Source organism: Coregonus clupeaformis, chromosome 21, assembly GCF_020615455.1.
Source record: "Coregonus clupeaformis isolate EN_2021a chromosome 21, ASM2061545v1, whole genome shotgun sequence".
Taxonomy (NCBI): domain Eukaryota; kingdom Metazoa; phylum Chordata; class Actinopteri; order Salmoniformes; family Salmonidae; genus Coregonus; species Coregonus clupeaformis.
Window position 1 is genome coordinate 16,547,405 of NC_059212.1, and position 18,427 is coordinate 16,565,831.

Consider the following 18,427-nt stretch of genomic DNA (forward strand, 5'->3'; position numbering starts at 1 on the left):
TGCTCTCATGCATGCTTCAGTGTTGCTTGCCTCGAAGCGAGCATAGAAGTGATTTAGCTTGTCTGGTAGGCTCGTGTCACTGGTCAGCTCGTGGCTGTGCTTTCCTTTGTAGTCTGTAATAGTTTGCAAGCCCTGCCACATCCGACAAGCGTCGGAGCTGGTGTAGTACGATTCAATCTTAGTCCTGTATTGACGCTTTGCCTGTTTGATGGTTCGTCGGAGGGCATAGCGGGATTTTTGCTTGTAAGCAGGAATCAGGAGGATAGAATTATGGTCAGATTTGCAAATGGAGGGCGTGGGAGAGCTTTGTACGCGTCTCTGTGTGTGGAGTAAAGGTGGTCTAGAGTTTTTTTCCCTCTGGTTGCACATTTAACATGGTGGTAGAAATTAGGTAAAACGGATTTAAGTTTCCCTGCATTAAAGTCCTCGGCCACTAGGAGCGCCGCCTCTGGATGAGCGTTTTCCTGTTTGCTTATGGCCTTATACAGCTCATTGAGTGCGGTCTTTGTGCCAGCATTGGTTTGTGGTGGTAAATAGACAGCTACGAAAATATAGATTAAAACTCTCTTGGTAAATAGTATGGTCTACAGCTTATCATGAGATACTGTACCTCAGGCGAGGAAAACCTTCCTTAATATTAGATTTTGTGCACCAGCTGTTGTTTATAAATATACACATGCCGCCGTCCTGATATCCAGAAGCTCTTTTTGGTCATAAGAGACGGTGGCAGAAACATTATGTACAAAATAAGTGACAAATAACGTGAAAAAACACACATAATAGCACAATTGGTTAGGAGCCCGTAAAACGGCAGCCATCTCCTGCGGCGCCATTATAGTATTGACATCAGTGCACTCTCAATGCCCTCTGATCACTGTCATTGAGAACACACAGTAAGCCCTTTCTAGTTAAATGTCAAAGCACAAGACAGTCTCAGAACATGAATGAAACGGTAGTTCACAATGATCGAGGGAAAGAAAGGAGAGAGTCATTGAAAAAGAAGAAAGACAAGATGGTATAAATCCTTGACATGAGAAACGATGAATGATTGTAGCCTCCACAGATGTCTCAATCACCTAAATCCAACATGTAACAAATAATACCTGCAATTCCTCTTTCAGCACATATGTTGCTGTCTCATCTCATCTCTTATTCCTCTAAGTAGCCATTATGCAACTCTGAGCAATGGGCATTAAATGGGGTTTTATCCTCTACCATGCTCAGTGTGTGTCCCATCTTTACGACAGCAAACTTATATGCATTTCAACAGTGCTGTTGGTGGTAAACAATGTCCGGCTAAACATCTATAACACACAACAAGGCTGTTCAGTCCCATCAGAGAGGACAGAACAGTGAAAAGCACATGTGACAGATAACATCTCATTATATGCATAGCAGCACAGAGCCAGGCTTGGTGGAGAAAAAAAGGAGGGACCTGACAAGGTGAATCATTTCCTACAAGGCATATGGAAATAATCCACTGCACAGCACTGCTTCACTCCCCAGGGCTAATACCTAGTGGCTCCAGAATACCTTTCTCTTCCTCTCTCTCTACCCCCCTCTCTCTTTGCCCTTTTTTTCTCTGAATCTTTGATTATCTCTCTGCTTCTCTGTGAAGCCGGGTCTCACTGTGAGAGACTACAGGGTACTACCGGGTACAGGGCCTCAGTAGCTTCAGTAGCTCCCCTCTCTCCAGCCTCTAAAACATGCAATGTATGCTGTTGTGGTACATCAGAAAATCCCAATCCTGGTGGGGGGGATATGATGTGGTCCCACTAGGCAGTGACATTGACATTTGACGCTCTGGGAGATTTCTCAATATTTATATTGTCTATGTGTCAAGGCCAGAATTCAACAATAGCAGACAGTGGGGTTTTCCCCACACTGCTCTTTCAGAAGTGCACGACTGCAATAAGACAAAAGGACATACCTTGCCTATGTACTGCTTGTCACTCCCAGTGTACTCCTCCTGTAGAAAGAACTGGTTCCACATCCATCCTCGTTTGAAACGCTTCAGTAGCTTCCCTCCCTTTCCTCCATCTCGGTCCTCCTCCTCCTCTCCTTCCATCTCTCCCATCTCCACTACAGTCCTTCTGGTAATAGACATGGCATCCACATAGAGGGACAGGGACGCCCATAGCAGGACCAGTGAGCAAGTCCTCATAGTGGAACTGTGGTGTTTGCACAAAACGCCAAGCCTCTATCTGCCCTGATATTTACTTCCTATAAGGGAGCTGGGCTTCACCCTCATAGTCCTATTCCTTGATGGCTGTGTTGGAACCTGTCAGGGGGAAAGAGGAGGAATGATTATAGGGACACATTATCACTGAGGCGACCATTTTGTTCTCATTGCATTTCTGTTTTCCAATTTCCACCCATTTTGAAAAGTAATGTGTATCATGATCTGAATACAGATAAAACAAACAATACATAAAAACAGACAGACAACTGAATAATGACATGCTATCAACCTTAATTGACCTTAATTTAGATAAAAGGAAGAATAATTTGTTTTTTGTGTCCAATTAGTCTTTAACTAAAAAAAGGCTAAAAAGGGTTTGCACTTAAAACACCAATCAATTAATCGATAGTCCAAATCCACATGATCTGCTCTATTTTAGAGAGCACAACACTTACAGAGCAATTCGCTCACTTTTGGCAATACCCCTTTCCCTATCTAGGCTACTCTCAATCTCTGACAATATACAATACATTGGTGTTAAACAGCCTAATACCATGCATGTCCTGACCAGATGATGTATAAACCACACACAGACAGAAGCATCAGGCCACCACACCATTTCCAGCAATCATCAGCTTCCCTGCTTCACTCGTCAAGCCATGCCTCGGCCCCTTCACTACTTATCAAGGAAATTGCCAATGTGATTGCAGTGGAAAGGGGATGGTTAGTGCACATGTATTTTCTACTCAGTGCATTTCTCTTTCCCCCTCTACATTGTGCGATTTACAGTATCTGTGCTGACATTAAGTGTGTGTGTATCTACTCATCAGCATAGAAAGCTAAGGGTCAACACTGCTTCACTGATGGTGAGAGGGATACAAGTACTTGGGAGTATCGCTAGACGGTACACTGTCCTTCTCTCAGCACATATCAAAACTGCAGGCTAAGTTTAAATCTATATTTTGTTTCCTCTATCGTAATCGCTCCTCTTTCACCCCAGCTGCCAAACTAACCCTGATTCAGATGACCATCTTACCCATGCTAGATTACGGAGATGTAATTTATAGATCGGCAGGTAAGGGTGCTCTCGAGCGGCTAGATGTTCTTTACCATTCGGCCATCAGATTTGCCACCAATGCTCTTTATTGGACACATCACTGCACTCTATACTCCTCTGTAAACTGATAATCTCTGTATACCCGTCGCAAGACCCACTGGTTGATGCTTATTTATAAAACCCTCTTAGGCCTCACTCCCCCCTTCTGAGATACCTACTGCAGCCCTCATCCTCCACATACAACACCCGTTCTGCCAGTCACATTCTGTTAAAGGTCCCCAAAACACACACATCCCTGGGTCGCTCCTCTTTTCAGTTCGCTGCAGCTAGCGACTGGAACAAGCTGCAAAAAACACTCAAACTGAACAGTTTTATATCCATCTCTTCATTCAAAGACTCAATCATGGACACTCTTACTGACAGTTGTGGCTGTTTCGGGTGATGTATTGTTGTCTCTACCTTCTTGCCCTTTGTGCTGTTGTCTGTGCCCAATCATGTTTGTACCATGTTATGCTGCTACCATGTTGTGCTGCTGCCATGTTTTGTTGCTACCATGTTGTTGTCATGTCGTGTTGCTACCATGCTGTGTTGTCATGTGTTGCTGCCATGCTATGTTGGGCTGTAAGTAAGCATTTCACTGTAATGTATGCACCTGTTGTATTCGGGCGCATACAATTTGTATTTGTGTGGCCAATACAATTTGATTTGATTTGATTTGATGTTGTTGTCTTAGGTCTCTCTTTATGTAGTGTTGTGGTGTCTCTCTTGTCGCGATGTGTGTTTTGTCCTATATTATTATTTATTTTTGATTCCAGCCCCCGTCCCCGCAGGAGGCCTTTTGCCTTTTGGTAGGCCGTCATTGTAAAGAAGAATTTGTTCTTAACTGACTTGCCTAGTTAAATAAAGGTTAAATATAACAAATAAAAAAGGGATGGATGCAGGGGCCATGAATCAGTTAAAAGGCATAATTACGATGGGCGAATTGACTCCTGCAATCACGCCATTGGTTTTCTACTGCTGCCATCTGACCTCTCAACATGTCCTCCATTAGGGCCATTATGCCTGCTTTATGAAATGGACTAATTGAATAAAGTAACAACAGATACTAAAGTGTATTGATTTGATGTCAGAATCAGTCAGGTTGAAAGGGGGCTGGGGGCTCTTTGCCTCTTACTATATTTTCAGTTGAGGGGACTAATCCCTGTGTATATCAGTGTGGAAGTGAGGCTTCACTAGAAAGCAGCAGAGTAGAGTGGGGGCTAGCCTAGTGAAACACATTAGCCAAGGCCCCACCCCAGCCGGGAGCCATTTCCCTCAGCTCTGTGATCTGTTAAATCCCCTGACAGAGTCTCGCTGGGGGAAGTCACCTGGATCTAGAATGGTTTTGTTACATACTATGTCAGAGAACACAGACAGCTTCCCATCCATTCCCACTACAAAATGTTTGCTAATTTATTCACAGGTCCTGCTCAGAGACTGGGGTCCATGTAGTGCAGACTGAATATCAACTTGTGTGAGATGAACGAACAAGGCAGTGGTTAAGATTCACTGGAGCCTACCTCTGTACGTTAAAATAACACATTGAAACCATCCAAAGCCTGCTCAATATTATTAAACATTAAGCTGAATAATCATTCATATTTATTTCAGTCTGTATTCTGAATTTGATGCATACAATATCGATCCAAATGCAGCCTATATATTGTACATTAGAACATAGATTTTGATTAAATCCATAATACAAAAATCTATTTTCCATTTTGGACAACAAGGCATCTCATGACATTACAACACTAACCAATTTACTAGACCATCTAGCATGACCTTCAGGTGACACAACACTCATTCTCTCTCTCTGCTGCCTTTAAAGTCTTGCATTTCATGGCAGAGTGATTTAAAGGGGAGGAGTGCTTTAAGGCGTCAGCATGCTACAGTTCGGCTGGCGGCTAGCCGAAGTCGGATAGGCGAACCAAACCATACTGCCTTAAAAGACCTTCGCTTGAAAAATGCTAAAAAGGCAGCAATAGTACTGTTTGTCCATTTCGAGACACCATAGCCAGTATACACATCCTCAAAATAGTCTGAATTAATCTAAGATAACTCAAGAAATCTGTCATTCATTTTGACGTTTTTTCCAAGGAGATCTTATTCGCGCAATTTTACATCTAACTAAGATGTTTGGTGCAGTATTTCTAAATGACAAAATGTGAAGGAAAATGAGTTGTCTCTCGTTGAATGACAACAAATACTTTACTGAAGAATCCCTACTGTTGACCAATCACAGACGAAGCGGTGTAGACTTCGGCTACCGACTTTGGCTTGCCTCAAGAAAAAAGTTTGTGTGCTCGAACAATTCCAAAAAAACTCACTGAAGTCCAAAACAAACAAAAACGTCACAAAATGTCGTCATAATATATGCACAAACTCTTCCGAACTGTTTCGGCTGGGAAGCATGCGGACGCCTTTAGGGTGTTGAAGAGTAGTGGGGGGTTAGGCTGTGGGGAGTGGTGTGGGGCGAGGATCAGCAGACTAGCAACACCTGTGGGGGTGACAGGATTGTAGTCGAGGGGAATCATGGGGGGGCGGGGTGTGCTGGTGGTGAGGACCCAGTGCTGCAGCTCAGCCCATTCCCCTCCCTGCAGACAGCCTCAGCCTCAGCGGGCCTGATGAATCCCACAGGAGAAATTAGAGGTGAAGAAAGGAGAACGTCAGCCCTGGGCTGCTTCCGTGTGAGGAGGGAGAGGGAGAAGGTGGTCGACAGGTACAAGACCTGCTACAACAACAGGGCAGAGCAGTCTCATAAAGGCACCTAATGTCTGCCTGTGTCACAGACACATACACACTGTCTGCAGACTGCTAATGAATAAGGCATGGAGGTGGAACTATCAGCTGTTGACTTTAACTTTGGAACAGTTTTAATATGGTTCCATGTACTGTATTACAAAAGTGTATGAATTTGGTATGTTAAAGCAGCAGAGGCTGATGTAAAATAATAGACTAAACATTTTGTATTTAGAAGCACACTACAAGTACCCCAGTGCATGTTTTTCTGTATCTATACTACAGTATTCAACACTCTCCCCAAAAAGGGAAAGTCTGGAAGGTAAATTGCATTTAGGTGGTGGATGTTAGGAGGGGGCCTGCTATCAGGTTGCCACCACCCAAAGTGATAGGCAGCCAAACAGTTGACTGTCATTCCCCAGGGACCAGTGGGCCTTCGATACCTATTGATCTGTCTGTTTAGGGGGGAGTCTGTCTAGACTATAGACTTCCAAGATACCATAGTATCTATCACCTTGCATGGCTCTGTTAGCAACACTCTTTGACTTGTCTGCTCTAGGTGATAAAGATCTAATTTCATGTAACATCTGTTGTTCCTTTGTTTTGTACCGTTGAAAACAAAACAATGAGTGAAATCAAATGATGAATGATAATCTGACATATCTTATTCAATAAAGACAGACCTCTCCTCTGTACGATCTTACAAAACAATGACTTGAAAACATGCACACTACATTTGCATTGACCGGTCTGATTTGAGCTTGTACAACCATTATAGTATCAATTCTCTGAGTAGAGAAGACTATCACACAACATGAATGGTAATCCCTATCCCTCTCCTCTCCTCTCCTCTCCTCTCCTCTCCTCTCCTCTCCTCTCCTCTCCTCTCCTCTCCTCTCCTCTCCTCTCCTCTCAATTACAGGGGTCCCAGTCCCCCCCTTCACTCTCGCTATAATATCCCCAGCAACATTTGAGCACTAATCTTAACAGGAAGAGATAATAGATGTTGAGTCCCCTGAATGGGACTGACATGTGCACCAACACAATTACTGTCAGGGAGCGTCGCTGGGGCGCTCATACCAGATGGGACCTCTTAATTACATAACCGGAAAAGGGGCATAATGTGATTTGGAGGCAATGTACGTTATGTTGTGCCACATCTGATTCAGTATCTATCTGTCCTGTATTGCCCTGTTTCCGGAATGTCTTCGAATGGCGGGACGCATGTCAACTCCATACCGTCGCACCTACAGAAGCTCTTCTGACGTGATTGCATTTTGAGTATGAATAAATTCTGCAAACATGAAAGATGTTGGCGAACAGTTTTCCAGATGCATACGTATGTATGTTTGTGCTGTTTAGAACCCCCAAAGCTGTTCTGGATCCTCAATGATCCATGCGTGGTTCATTGCTTTAGGTGTTGGATACTAAAGAAGATGACACTTCATTAACCTGTGTGTGTCTTTCATTTATGGCGTCTTCGTCAATGGAGCTGCCTGTGTAACCCAGTGTCTCATAGTGTGTGTTTATTGTGGGTGGTGGTTTTGGATTCCTCCTTGGAGGAGAAGAAAGCGTGAGAACGGCAGCTTTATGGTCTGCTTGTGCAAAGACCCAGCAGGAGTGTTCAGGTCAGAGCTTTCCCTCCACCATTGTTTCCAGGCACTGGAATGAGGCTGCCTCACTATTACAATGCAAATGTGCCAGCGTCTGGTGGAGCTACTGTTTATGTGAGAGAGAGAGAGAGAGAGAGAGAGAGAGAGAGAGAGAGAGAGAGAGAGAGAGAGAGAGAGAGAGAGAGAGAGAGAGAGAGAGAGAGAGGGGGGGGGGGAGAGGGGGGAGAGAGAGAGAGAGAGAGAGAGAGAGAGAGAGAGAGAGAGAGAGAGAGCAATTAGTCGTTAGCCTACATCCCACATATGACAGTGGCTGTAGGGCAGAATTGATTGTATTTCTCTCCCTTTTTTCCTTCTTTAATAACCATATGCAGTTCAGGATCTGACCAGCTCGTCTAGTCACAAGTCTATACCTGGCCTTGTTCTATGGTCTTCTTCCACTTCATATAATGAACCAGAAAGGAATCATGACACATGATTCATCTGTGAACAGCACACTTCTCCAGCGTGCCAGTGGCCATTCGAAGGTGAGCATTTGCCCACTGAAGTCGGTTGACGCTGAACTGCAGTCAGGCCAAGACCCTGGTGAGGACGACGAGCATGCTGATTAGCTTCCCAGTTTGTACATAAATTCTTCGGTTGTGCAAACCTACAGTTTCATCAGCTGTACTGGTGGCTGGTCTCAGAAGATGTAAAGAAGCCGGACGTGGAGGTCCTGGGCTGGCGTGGTTACACATGGTCTGTGGTTGTGAGGCCGGTTGACGTACTGCCAAATTCTCTAAAACAACGTTGGAGGCGGCTTATGGTAGACAAATGAACATGCAATTCTCTGGCAACAGCTCGGGTGGACATTCCTGCAGTCAGCATGCCAATTGCACGCTCCCTCAAAACTTGAGACATCTGTGGCATTGTGTTGTGTTTCAAAACGGCAAATTTTTTAGTGGTCTTTTATTGCCCCCAGCACAAGGTGCACCTGTGTAATGATCGTGCTGTTTAATCAGCTTCTTGATATGCCACACATGTCAGGTGGATTGATTATCTTGACAAAGGAGAAATGCTCACTAACAGGGATGTAAACACATTTGTGCACAATATTTTAGAGAAATACGCTTTTTGTGCATATGGAAAGTTTCTGGGATCTTTTTTTTCAGCTCATGAAACATGGGACCAACACTTTACATGTTGCGTTTATATTTTGGTCAGTATAATATAATGATAATTCTATGGCCAAAACCACTGTCTATTTTCAACTGACTACTGTCCTCGTGTAAGATAAGCATTTGCCTGGGAGTGGCCATGTGGGCATTTCATATTTCAAGTCTAAAATGTTTGACCTTCCACTCCCTGTTCCATGTTCCCACACAGTAAACACCCACATGTCAGACGAGGGAGCAGCATTCAGATGGATCCCCTGGCAGAGAGCAGTGCAGTGGGAGAAGGGCAGGGTCAAGCACTGGATGACCCTCAGAGGTCAACATGTGCCATCATGGTTAAGATGTGGAAGAAGCACTGGTCAACTTGAGTTACGCCACAGGCTTGGTCAATAAACTGCTTGATGTTAATGGTATAGAGCGCTAAATATAGTGCAAATGGTCAATAGGAGAGCAACCTTTGAGCATTACATCATTAGATAGTGAAAACAGATAGGCCTGCTAGTATTTCCTCAGCTTACAATATACAGCTGAAGGATACAAGGGTAAAACCATAAACAGCACAAAGGAAAAAGTTAAAAGTTGCCTTTCATATCTACCAACATATAATATTTTCCACACTTAAATTCAATAATTGAAATGGCAGATACAAAGAGTGTTTCTGAAAACTAAGCCACCGTTCTAATAGAGCAACTGGTGCTATTACCAATTATGTTTCAAACTAGATTTCCTACATCAATGCCCTCTTTTCAAATCTATTCAATTAAGCTTGACAAAGCCTCTGGGTGGGGTTAAAGAGCTCTCTCTTTTTCACACCCCAAACTCGCATTTACAGCCAATTCTCCAATGATACAAGATAAAGCCTGTGATAAATAACAAATAACACTTGTTGTACTAGAGGTTGCAACTTTCTCAATCAACAACAACAAATCGATGGGTCTGTTTTCATAGTTGCTAGGACATCATGAGAATAATACATCCATACCCTTGCCTTCACTGATCTTAGCAGACTATTACATTTTTTGGTGTTAAATGTACAGTAGTTTGTACAGTAGTTTTTTTCAGGCCATTAACCTCATTAGGTCGATGTCTAATTAGCATAATACAAAAATCCCCTTAAAAATCTGTCAATTTAAACTAGAGATATCTGTTTTTTTGCATTGGATGTGTCTCAATCCCACACATACGCCTATGTAACACTTCCGCTTCTGCAGTGAAAGGTGATAGAGCTAGAGTGGTGTTTGTCAGACCATGAGACATCCCGAAAATCGGTCTTCTCACAGAATCGACTGTAGCGTCCGAACAGTTTGGCCTACAAACTATTATGACCCCTCTATGGAAAGATGAGACTCTCACGAACACGTACACGTACATGTCGGTTGTTCTGCCTCACAAGACTCGTTTGAAGGTCCCCCGGTACCAGTCGAATTTTTTTTACGGAAGTATATATGGAGACTGTCAAAAATAAGGGGTTAAATACATGTTTAAAATAATACAAATGTTTCCTGATCTTTCTTATATCTCTCTGATATAGGAGAGACACTTTTGGGAGGGGGGACTATCTTTTATTCAATGCATTTGTATGGGCTAATAGCGGTATGGGAATGTAAATTGTTATTTTAGGCCATTTTTCCTTGTTATTCCAGGTACAGTAGCGTTAAAAAACAGAGAGAGATTGAATGACAACCTTCGGCCTTGTTATAGACCTGCTGACTGCAAATAAGGCTCCCTCTATAATCTATAATTGCCATGGCTGTCAAACAGTGCATGACATTTTTTGAAAAGGGGCATAAATTGTCTTCAAAAGACAATTTAATACTTATACTCCAGACAGGAGAGCCAATTGGTTGTCAAAAGTCATTGTTAATTTGAGGATATAAATTATGCAATTCTGCCTATGCTATTCAATGGCTTGGATATAGTGCATTGTTCTCTCAGCAGACCAATATTCGTGGTGTGATCCAAAATGTCAGGAGTTTGATCTATAAAAATATCACAAACACCTGTATAGGTAAGTTCCTGTGTAACACATGTGCTAGTCAATGCAATCTAACCCCTTGCAAGCTTCACAAACACACAGGACAATGGCCCATTGTTAAATGAGGTGACAGAGCACACAAGCAAATTACCATAGAAAACTATTTACAAACTCTAGGTACATTTGCATACAGACCCAATATAATTCAATTTGATAATGATCTGTTTGTCAAATGTGAGTATACTATGATTACGTCTTGGTAAAATAAAACTGCTGATGGATGATATGTTATGAATAAAGAATAGGTCTTCTGAGAATACAGTGGATGGCATGTACTATTCCCACTCACTCTCAATAACACTTTTAGGCATGTTAGATGAATGTAGTCAAGAAAAAATGGTTAAGAGACACATGAGAGTGTAAAACGTCACTGTGTGAATCAATATACCCATTTAAGAACATCCATTCCTGTGTGCATGTTCCACTGTGACCACATGAGGGCACAATTAAAGAAGCTGTTTGAATTTTCCAAATGAGAATCAATCGGAATAACCCACATAGTTGACATGGAAATGAATCATAATTCCCTATAGTGAAGGGTCACATCATTCTTAATCAAGGTTTAAGACAGCAGGATAATCAATAATCTTCTACTGGAGTAGGCTAATCAGTGGAAAGCAGTTTGTTCCAAAGGTCACGCTGACCTGGTTGGGTAATGGGAAACTGGAGTACTGGGAGTACTGGGAATACTGAAGACATTCAGAATGTTGGGGATATTTACAGCATCCATCCAACAGCCATTTATAAGATCATATTATCATCATCAACCAACAGTATTTCAGGCTTCTAACATTCAGAGAAATTGTTTTACACCCATTTCCTCACTTGGTACAGTATGCACTATTATGTGCTCAAGAAGGTGTGGAAATAATCAATTATGATTTACCACAAACACTTTTCCTTACTCATGCATAGGGTACACACCACACAAATATTTGAATAATTTGAACAGGCTAATTGCTCTTTAAAGGGGAATGGAAACACTTTAGGAAGTAAAGCTAAGCAAAGAGATGTATTCGATCCACTACTACTAAACATGTGCATTTAACATAGAAACATAGATTTTGATATTGAAAAACTTTTTTTAGCGGTATAGGTAGCGCCATCTTGAATTGCCATAGTAACAGCTGACGCCAATGCTAGGATTGAGCAAATTGTTAGTTTTGGCTGAGGACTGAAAGTGAATGTTGCCATCAGGAGGCGCCTTGCCTTCACTGGATCTGAAAGGGTTTTCACAACTTTGGCAGCTTTGTAATTGAGATGAGGACAACAATATTAAGGTAAGAAACTGTATACAATTCGTTTGTATTTTTTCCGATTGATAAGATGAGTCTGTCAGCCAAAACAAGGCAAGGTAGCTAGCTAGATTTAGCTATTGTCTTGTCTTTTTTATGTTAATGTCATCTTTGATAACTGTACAAAATAAAATTATCATATTGTTAATTTGAAGAGCATTTGTCATTGGTATTAGCTAAGAGCTCAAATTAACTGGCTAGTGTCTGATTCTACAGTAGCTAGCTAGCTAGCTAGCGAGCCACAAGAGAGGGCTCCTGCAGGATTGCTATTTTACCAGTAAAATGTATGATACCCATATCATTATTAGTTAGCTATCTAGATAACTAGCTACATAGCTAGATATCTCATTAGGTAGGTATCTGTTTATCTATGATTTCTAAAAACTAGTAAGCCTGCTGGGTGTTGATTGCAAGAATGAATGTAGCCTAAGCCTGAAGCCTAACCCTTATGACTAGCTAATAGCTATGACTTCTGAAAGCTCAGGCTGGTAGTCCGTTTGGTAACTATCCTAAATTATCCTGGTCTATCTGGTAACTGTCAATTATGTATTATTGTTATGTACTATTCGGCCTATATACTGTATATTCAGCCTATGTTTTTTACATTCTCTCTCTCTCTCTCTCTCTCTCTCTCTCTCTCTCTCCAATTCAATTCAATTTCAATTTCAATTTCAATTTAAGGGCTTTATTGGCATGGGAAACGTGTGTTAACATTGCCAAAGCAAGTGTACTCTGTAGTACACTGGTGGACTTAGGAGGATGACACTGTAGACATGTCACCTGTGTACCAGGCAGTCAATAGAAGCAGTCCCCAAGGTGTCAAAGAGACTGAACAACATGCTGCTGAGGCTGCAGACAGGGCTGAGGGACAATCACACCCTCACCCTCACAGCCTGGTGTTGAGCCTAGGTGAACTTCAACTTACTATAATAATAATAATAATAATAATAATAATATGCCATTTAGCAGACGCTTTTATCCAAAGCGACTTACATTCATGCGTGCATTAATTTTTTTTTTTTGTGTATGGGTGGTCCCGGGGATCGAACCCACTACCTTGGCGTTACAAGCACCGTGCTCTACCAGCTGAGCTACAGAGGACCACTGTAGGATTACTCTAGAAATTGTTGGCTTTGTTACAGGAAAGATAGAAAATAGGATATGACGTGGATGGTTGTGTTGCACCAGAATGCAAGGCCAAGCAGTTATGCATCGTAGGGGACCAAAGTTTTAGATTGTGGTACTCCAGTCATTAAAAACGGTCTTTGCCCTTACAAAAAAAATTGCAGTCAGAGTGCAGTTTAACTGCAGTACACTGCAGTATAACTGCAGTTAGAGTTCAGTATAACTGCAGTATGCTGCAATTACTGGGTCCAAAATACCACAGTCGACTGCAGTTAATGCACTTTTACTGCAGTTTGAAAACGGCAATCTTTTTTTTGTAAGGTTGACAACCACCTGAAATGCATGGGTTAAATAGAAGATCATTGTTGCTGTGGAAAATAAATGTCAATGTTTTGCCTGTATTTTCTTTTTTGACATTACTACTCATTCCCAAACCCCATGGGGCATGCTATGTGCATAGGGACATAGCAGACTGGGAATGGTAAGATACAGGTGACTTGCCTCAGCACTGCACTAATGGGTAGATTTGCATTTAGGGTAGTACCTACATCCACATTAGAGTGCATGTACACTCCACAGCAATAGAGTGCCAGTGTCTAAACAATAAATAAAACAATAGGCCTACACATCAAGTATTTCTAATAAGACATACAAGAAGTGTACATTGTTGGCTATGAGTGCTTTATCACTAACAATGCCAATATCAACAGTAACCTACAGCAGCCTACTATATCACGAGACCTTCTATAACCATTCAACAAACAACATGGTCCCCATAATCCATTTTATCTCAAAAACAGGTATTGTTTACAGGGTAGCCTTGATTCAATCCCCTGACATGTCGCATGGAAACGGGGACACACACCTTAAGCCACACAATGCCAAACAACACTACCACTAAAGACATGACTGCCACTAGACTCTAAATTATAATTAAGTTATAATTATAATTTAGGGCCTCTAATTGAATCATGACATACTATTCAGGGAACGTGAATGCAGCTTTTTCCACACACAACCATATTGCGGTCAGGCTATGCTACCGGTACATGTCAAATCCAGCAATTCGGCAAGTGTATTATTATTTTCTAGAAAACATTGATTCTTTCCATTAAATGTAGTTGTAGCCAGATGAGACCAATTATAACGAATTCATGAGATCGTTAAATTACCAATGAAAGTAACTTTGATGAAGTTATTCTATTTATCACAAACTAGAACATCATCCTACAGATATAAAAATAAAATGAACACTTTAAAGTGCGTGTATTTTAAAATACTGTACAAACGACTATATCATGAGCGCTACTTCATCATATACAGCTAAATAAAACATCACTTACCACTCTTTGACGTAGCTGAAAGTTCAATCAATGCGCGCCTGTGTGAATCGGTTGGATGCAACTGACTCACTGAACGCAGAGTGGTGCCTGCCTTCTCTTGCTCTCTCTTTCTCTCTCTTTTGTTCATGATGATCATCCCTCGCTCTCTCACTCTGGAAGTTGAGTCGGACTCTAGTTGCTCCTGATTGGGTGTCACGCGCTGGTCCACGATTAAAGGGACAGGCTGAGTTGAAAATGACTAATTTATTACAAATATTTATGAGGGGTTTTTCCAAGCTATTTGCAACAGGGGCACATAATTTTTCTCATGAGCCATTCTAACAAGATAATATTGTTCTCCTGCCTTTCAAAGCTAATTAACATCTGAAAATAAGTGCATATTCAACAAGCACTGAAACAATTAAAGCTACAAATAGTTTGTGACAATGCCTTGACAATGAGAGGATTTCAATAATGACATTTGTTATTGCCGTGGTTTGGCTACCTAGACACTTTTGTGTCCCTCAAATGTTCCTTCTGTTGCCTATAGCTATAGGCCTACAACTGTTACCACTGAGTTTGGGCTATTAAATGTTACATAGGCCTATCCCACACTGGACACTATTTTCCACCTACCCTAAATCAAGCTGTCTTGATCCACATTGACAGGGGTTGTTGGTTGTGAAAACCTGCAGGAGGCATTTTGTAATGAGAGGAAAATGTCAGTGTTTCTGACAGACTGGGTTGGTGGTTGAGGAAGGCACCTGAGCACTGTCACTGTCTGACGGTTAGAATGGCGAAAGGGTCATAGAGATGTGCTTCTCACTTAGACAGCATGATGTCCTGAAGTCTCATCAGTGTGTTGTGTGAGCTCTGGGGCTCTGGGCTTTGACAGCCATTTTTTCAGAGAGGGGTATCACTTGTTTCAAAGAGAGGTATTACGCTCTGTAACTCTGTTAATATTTGACAGCAGGAAGGATTCCCCCTGGTGACCTAGACACACATTCCTATTTTCACATTAACATTTTCTCTGAAGTATTTGATTAATATATCATTATACACACACCAAACAATCAAGATGTAACAACTAGGTAATATGATGTTACTTATCTTATTAGAGTGTTACTGCACAAGTATGCGAATATAATGTAGTCTTACCTCAGAGAATATGTTAAAAGCGTGACATGTGAGGTGGATGCAGAGATACAAGGTCCAGCCTCACAGTGACCATGCCTGGATAACTTTTAATAATAATTTTATTGCCCTGTTAATGCAGGTGGTTCAACAACAGAGACATGTATCCAATGATCATGTAGCAGATCGATAATACACATAACCCAGTTGATATAGCAATTCTCTTCCAGCTAGCTGACCGAATGCCTGAGTCCCAAATGGCACCCTATTCCCTATATAGTTCACTACTTATGACCAGAGTCCAATGGGCTCTGGTCAAAAGTAGTGCACTATACAGATAATGGGGTGTGATTTGGGAGGCAGCCAATGTCTATCTAATTAGGATGCCCACCACAGGCTCCAGCAGACCCAGGCTCCTATATTACAATGTTGAATGGTTAGAGCACACCCCTACTGATCATCCCCAGTTGGCCCACTGACTGGCTCTTCAAAACAGTTATTGCCATAACAGGGAATGGCAGTAGCAGTAAACGAAACAAAGTAGATTTATTGTATGTGATTTAATCTTGACATGACTTAAATGCATTATTTGACATGCCTGATGCACATTCCACTCGACTGCTGCTGACAACGCGAAATTTCTTAAATCAAAGAAGTAATTGTGTCGGGTGAGTTTGGTAAAAAAAAAGCTGCATGTACCCCCCCCCCCAAAAAAAAAAAAACAACAACAACTGTTGGGCTAGTGGATATTTAATAGACGGATCATACACCACCAAATGTATATCAATTACTTCACAAAACAACATGTTACAGTCTCGATTAAGCCATCAGCCAGTACTATCCTGACTAATTAAGGATATAAACATTATACAGGTAATTATTAGGTAATCACAGATAAGTTTCTCCTCTAAGTTGTGGCCTAAGTATCTTGAAGTGACCACCATGTTGACATACTTATTACTACCAAAGCCTGATGGTTTTAACGTAGGTTACTGTGCTGATTGGGAGATAATGGTAAACATGGTAATGGATAAGTGTTTGATAGTACACATACAGTGCCTTCAGAAAGTATTCATCCCCTTTGACTTATTCCACATTTTGTTGTGTTACAGCCTGAATTCAAAATGGATTCAATATATATTTTTTCTCACCCATCTACACACAATACCCCATAATGACAAAGTGAAATACATGTTAGAATCACTTTTGGCAGCGATTACAGCTCTCAGTCTTTTTGGGTACGTCTCTAAGAGCATTGCACACCTGAATTGTACCATATTTGCACATTATTCTTTACAAATTTCTTCAAACTCTGTCAAGTTGGTTGTTGATCATTGCTAGACGCCATTTTCACGTCTTTCCATAGATTTTCAAGCCAATTTAAGTCAAAACTGTAACCACGCCACTCAGGAACATTCAATGTCATCTTGGTAAGCAACTCCAGTGTATATTTGGCCTTGTGTTTTAGGTTATTGTTCTGCTGAAAGGTGAATTTGTCTCCCAGTGTCTGTTGGAAAGGAGACAGAACCAGACTTTCCTCTAGGATTTAGCTCTATTCCGTTTTTTTTTTATAAAACAAAAACTCCCTAGTCCTTGCCGATGACAAGCATACCCATAACATGATGCAGCCACCACCATGCTTGAAAACATGAAGATTGGTACTCAGTGATTGTTGTGTTGGATTTGGCCCAACATAATGCTTTGTATTGAGGACATAGAGTTAATTTATTTGCCACATTCTTTGCAGGATGCATGTTTTGGAATATTTTTTATTCTCTACATGCTTCCTTCTCTGTCAAATAGGATAGCATTGCTGAGTAACTACAATGTTGTTGATCCAACCTCAGTTTTCTCCCATCACAGCCATTAAACTCCATAACTGTTTTAAAGTCACCATTGGCCTCATGGTGAAATCCCTGAGTGGTTTCCTTGCTCTCCGGCAACTGAGTTAGGAAGGACGCCTGTATCTTTGTAGTGACTGGGTGTATTGATACACCATCCAAAGTGTAATTAATAACTTCAATGTTTTTTTTTTAACCTTCTACCAATAGGTGCCCTTCTTTTTGAGGCATTGGAAAACGTCCCTGGTCTTTGTGGTTGAATCTGTGTTTGAAATTCACTGCTCGACTGAGGGACCTTACAGATAATTGTATGTGTGGGGTACAGAGATGGGGTAGTCATTAAAAAATCATGTTAAACACCATTATTGCACACACAGTGAGTCCATGCAACTCATTTTCTGACTTGATAAGCACATTTTTACTCCTGAACTTATTTAGGCTTACCATAACAAAGGGGTTGAATACCTATTGACTCAAGACATTTAAGCTTTTCATTTTGAATTACAGTAATTTGTACATGTTTCTAAAAAACGTAATTCCACTTTGACATTATGGGGTATTGTTTGTAGGCCAGTGACACAAAATCTCAATATAATCCATTTTAAATTCAGACTGTATCATAACAAAATGTGGAACAAGTCAAGGGGTGTGAATACTTTATGAAGCGTGGCGTTTGCAATGCCAGGGTTGTGGGTTTGATTCCCACAGTGGGCCAGTATGAAAATGTATGCACTCACTAACTGTAAGTTGCTCTGGATAAGAGTGTCTGCTAAATGACTAAAATGTCAAATGTAACTTTGTGTCAATAGCCAAGCTCTTTACTGACCTGTTTGTAAGTTTAATATGGAAAAATAGCACTTGCATGACAAGTATATGCTGCACCGACAGACT

The 18,427-nt window shown here is 41.3% G+C and overlaps 1 protein-coding gene across 1 annotated transcript in view; it reads right to left on the reverse strand.

Moving 5' to 3' along the window:
• cdh6 (cadherin 6) overlaps positions 1–14,703 on the reverse strand; it is a 40,641-nt gene extending 25,938 nt beyond the window's left edge. The window contains exons 1-2 of the mRNA XM_041842116.2: positions 14,583–14,703; positions 1,931–2,281 (exon numbers count right to left, since the gene is read on the reverse strand). Coding sequence (XP_041698050.1) covers positions 1,931–2,164 — 234 coding nt within the window. The 5' untranslated portion in view covers positions 2,165–2,281; positions 14,583–14,703. The remainder of the gene's footprint in view (positions 1–1,930; positions 2,282–14,582) is intronic.
• Between the last annotated feature and the right edge of the window lie 3,724 nt (positions 14,704–18,427).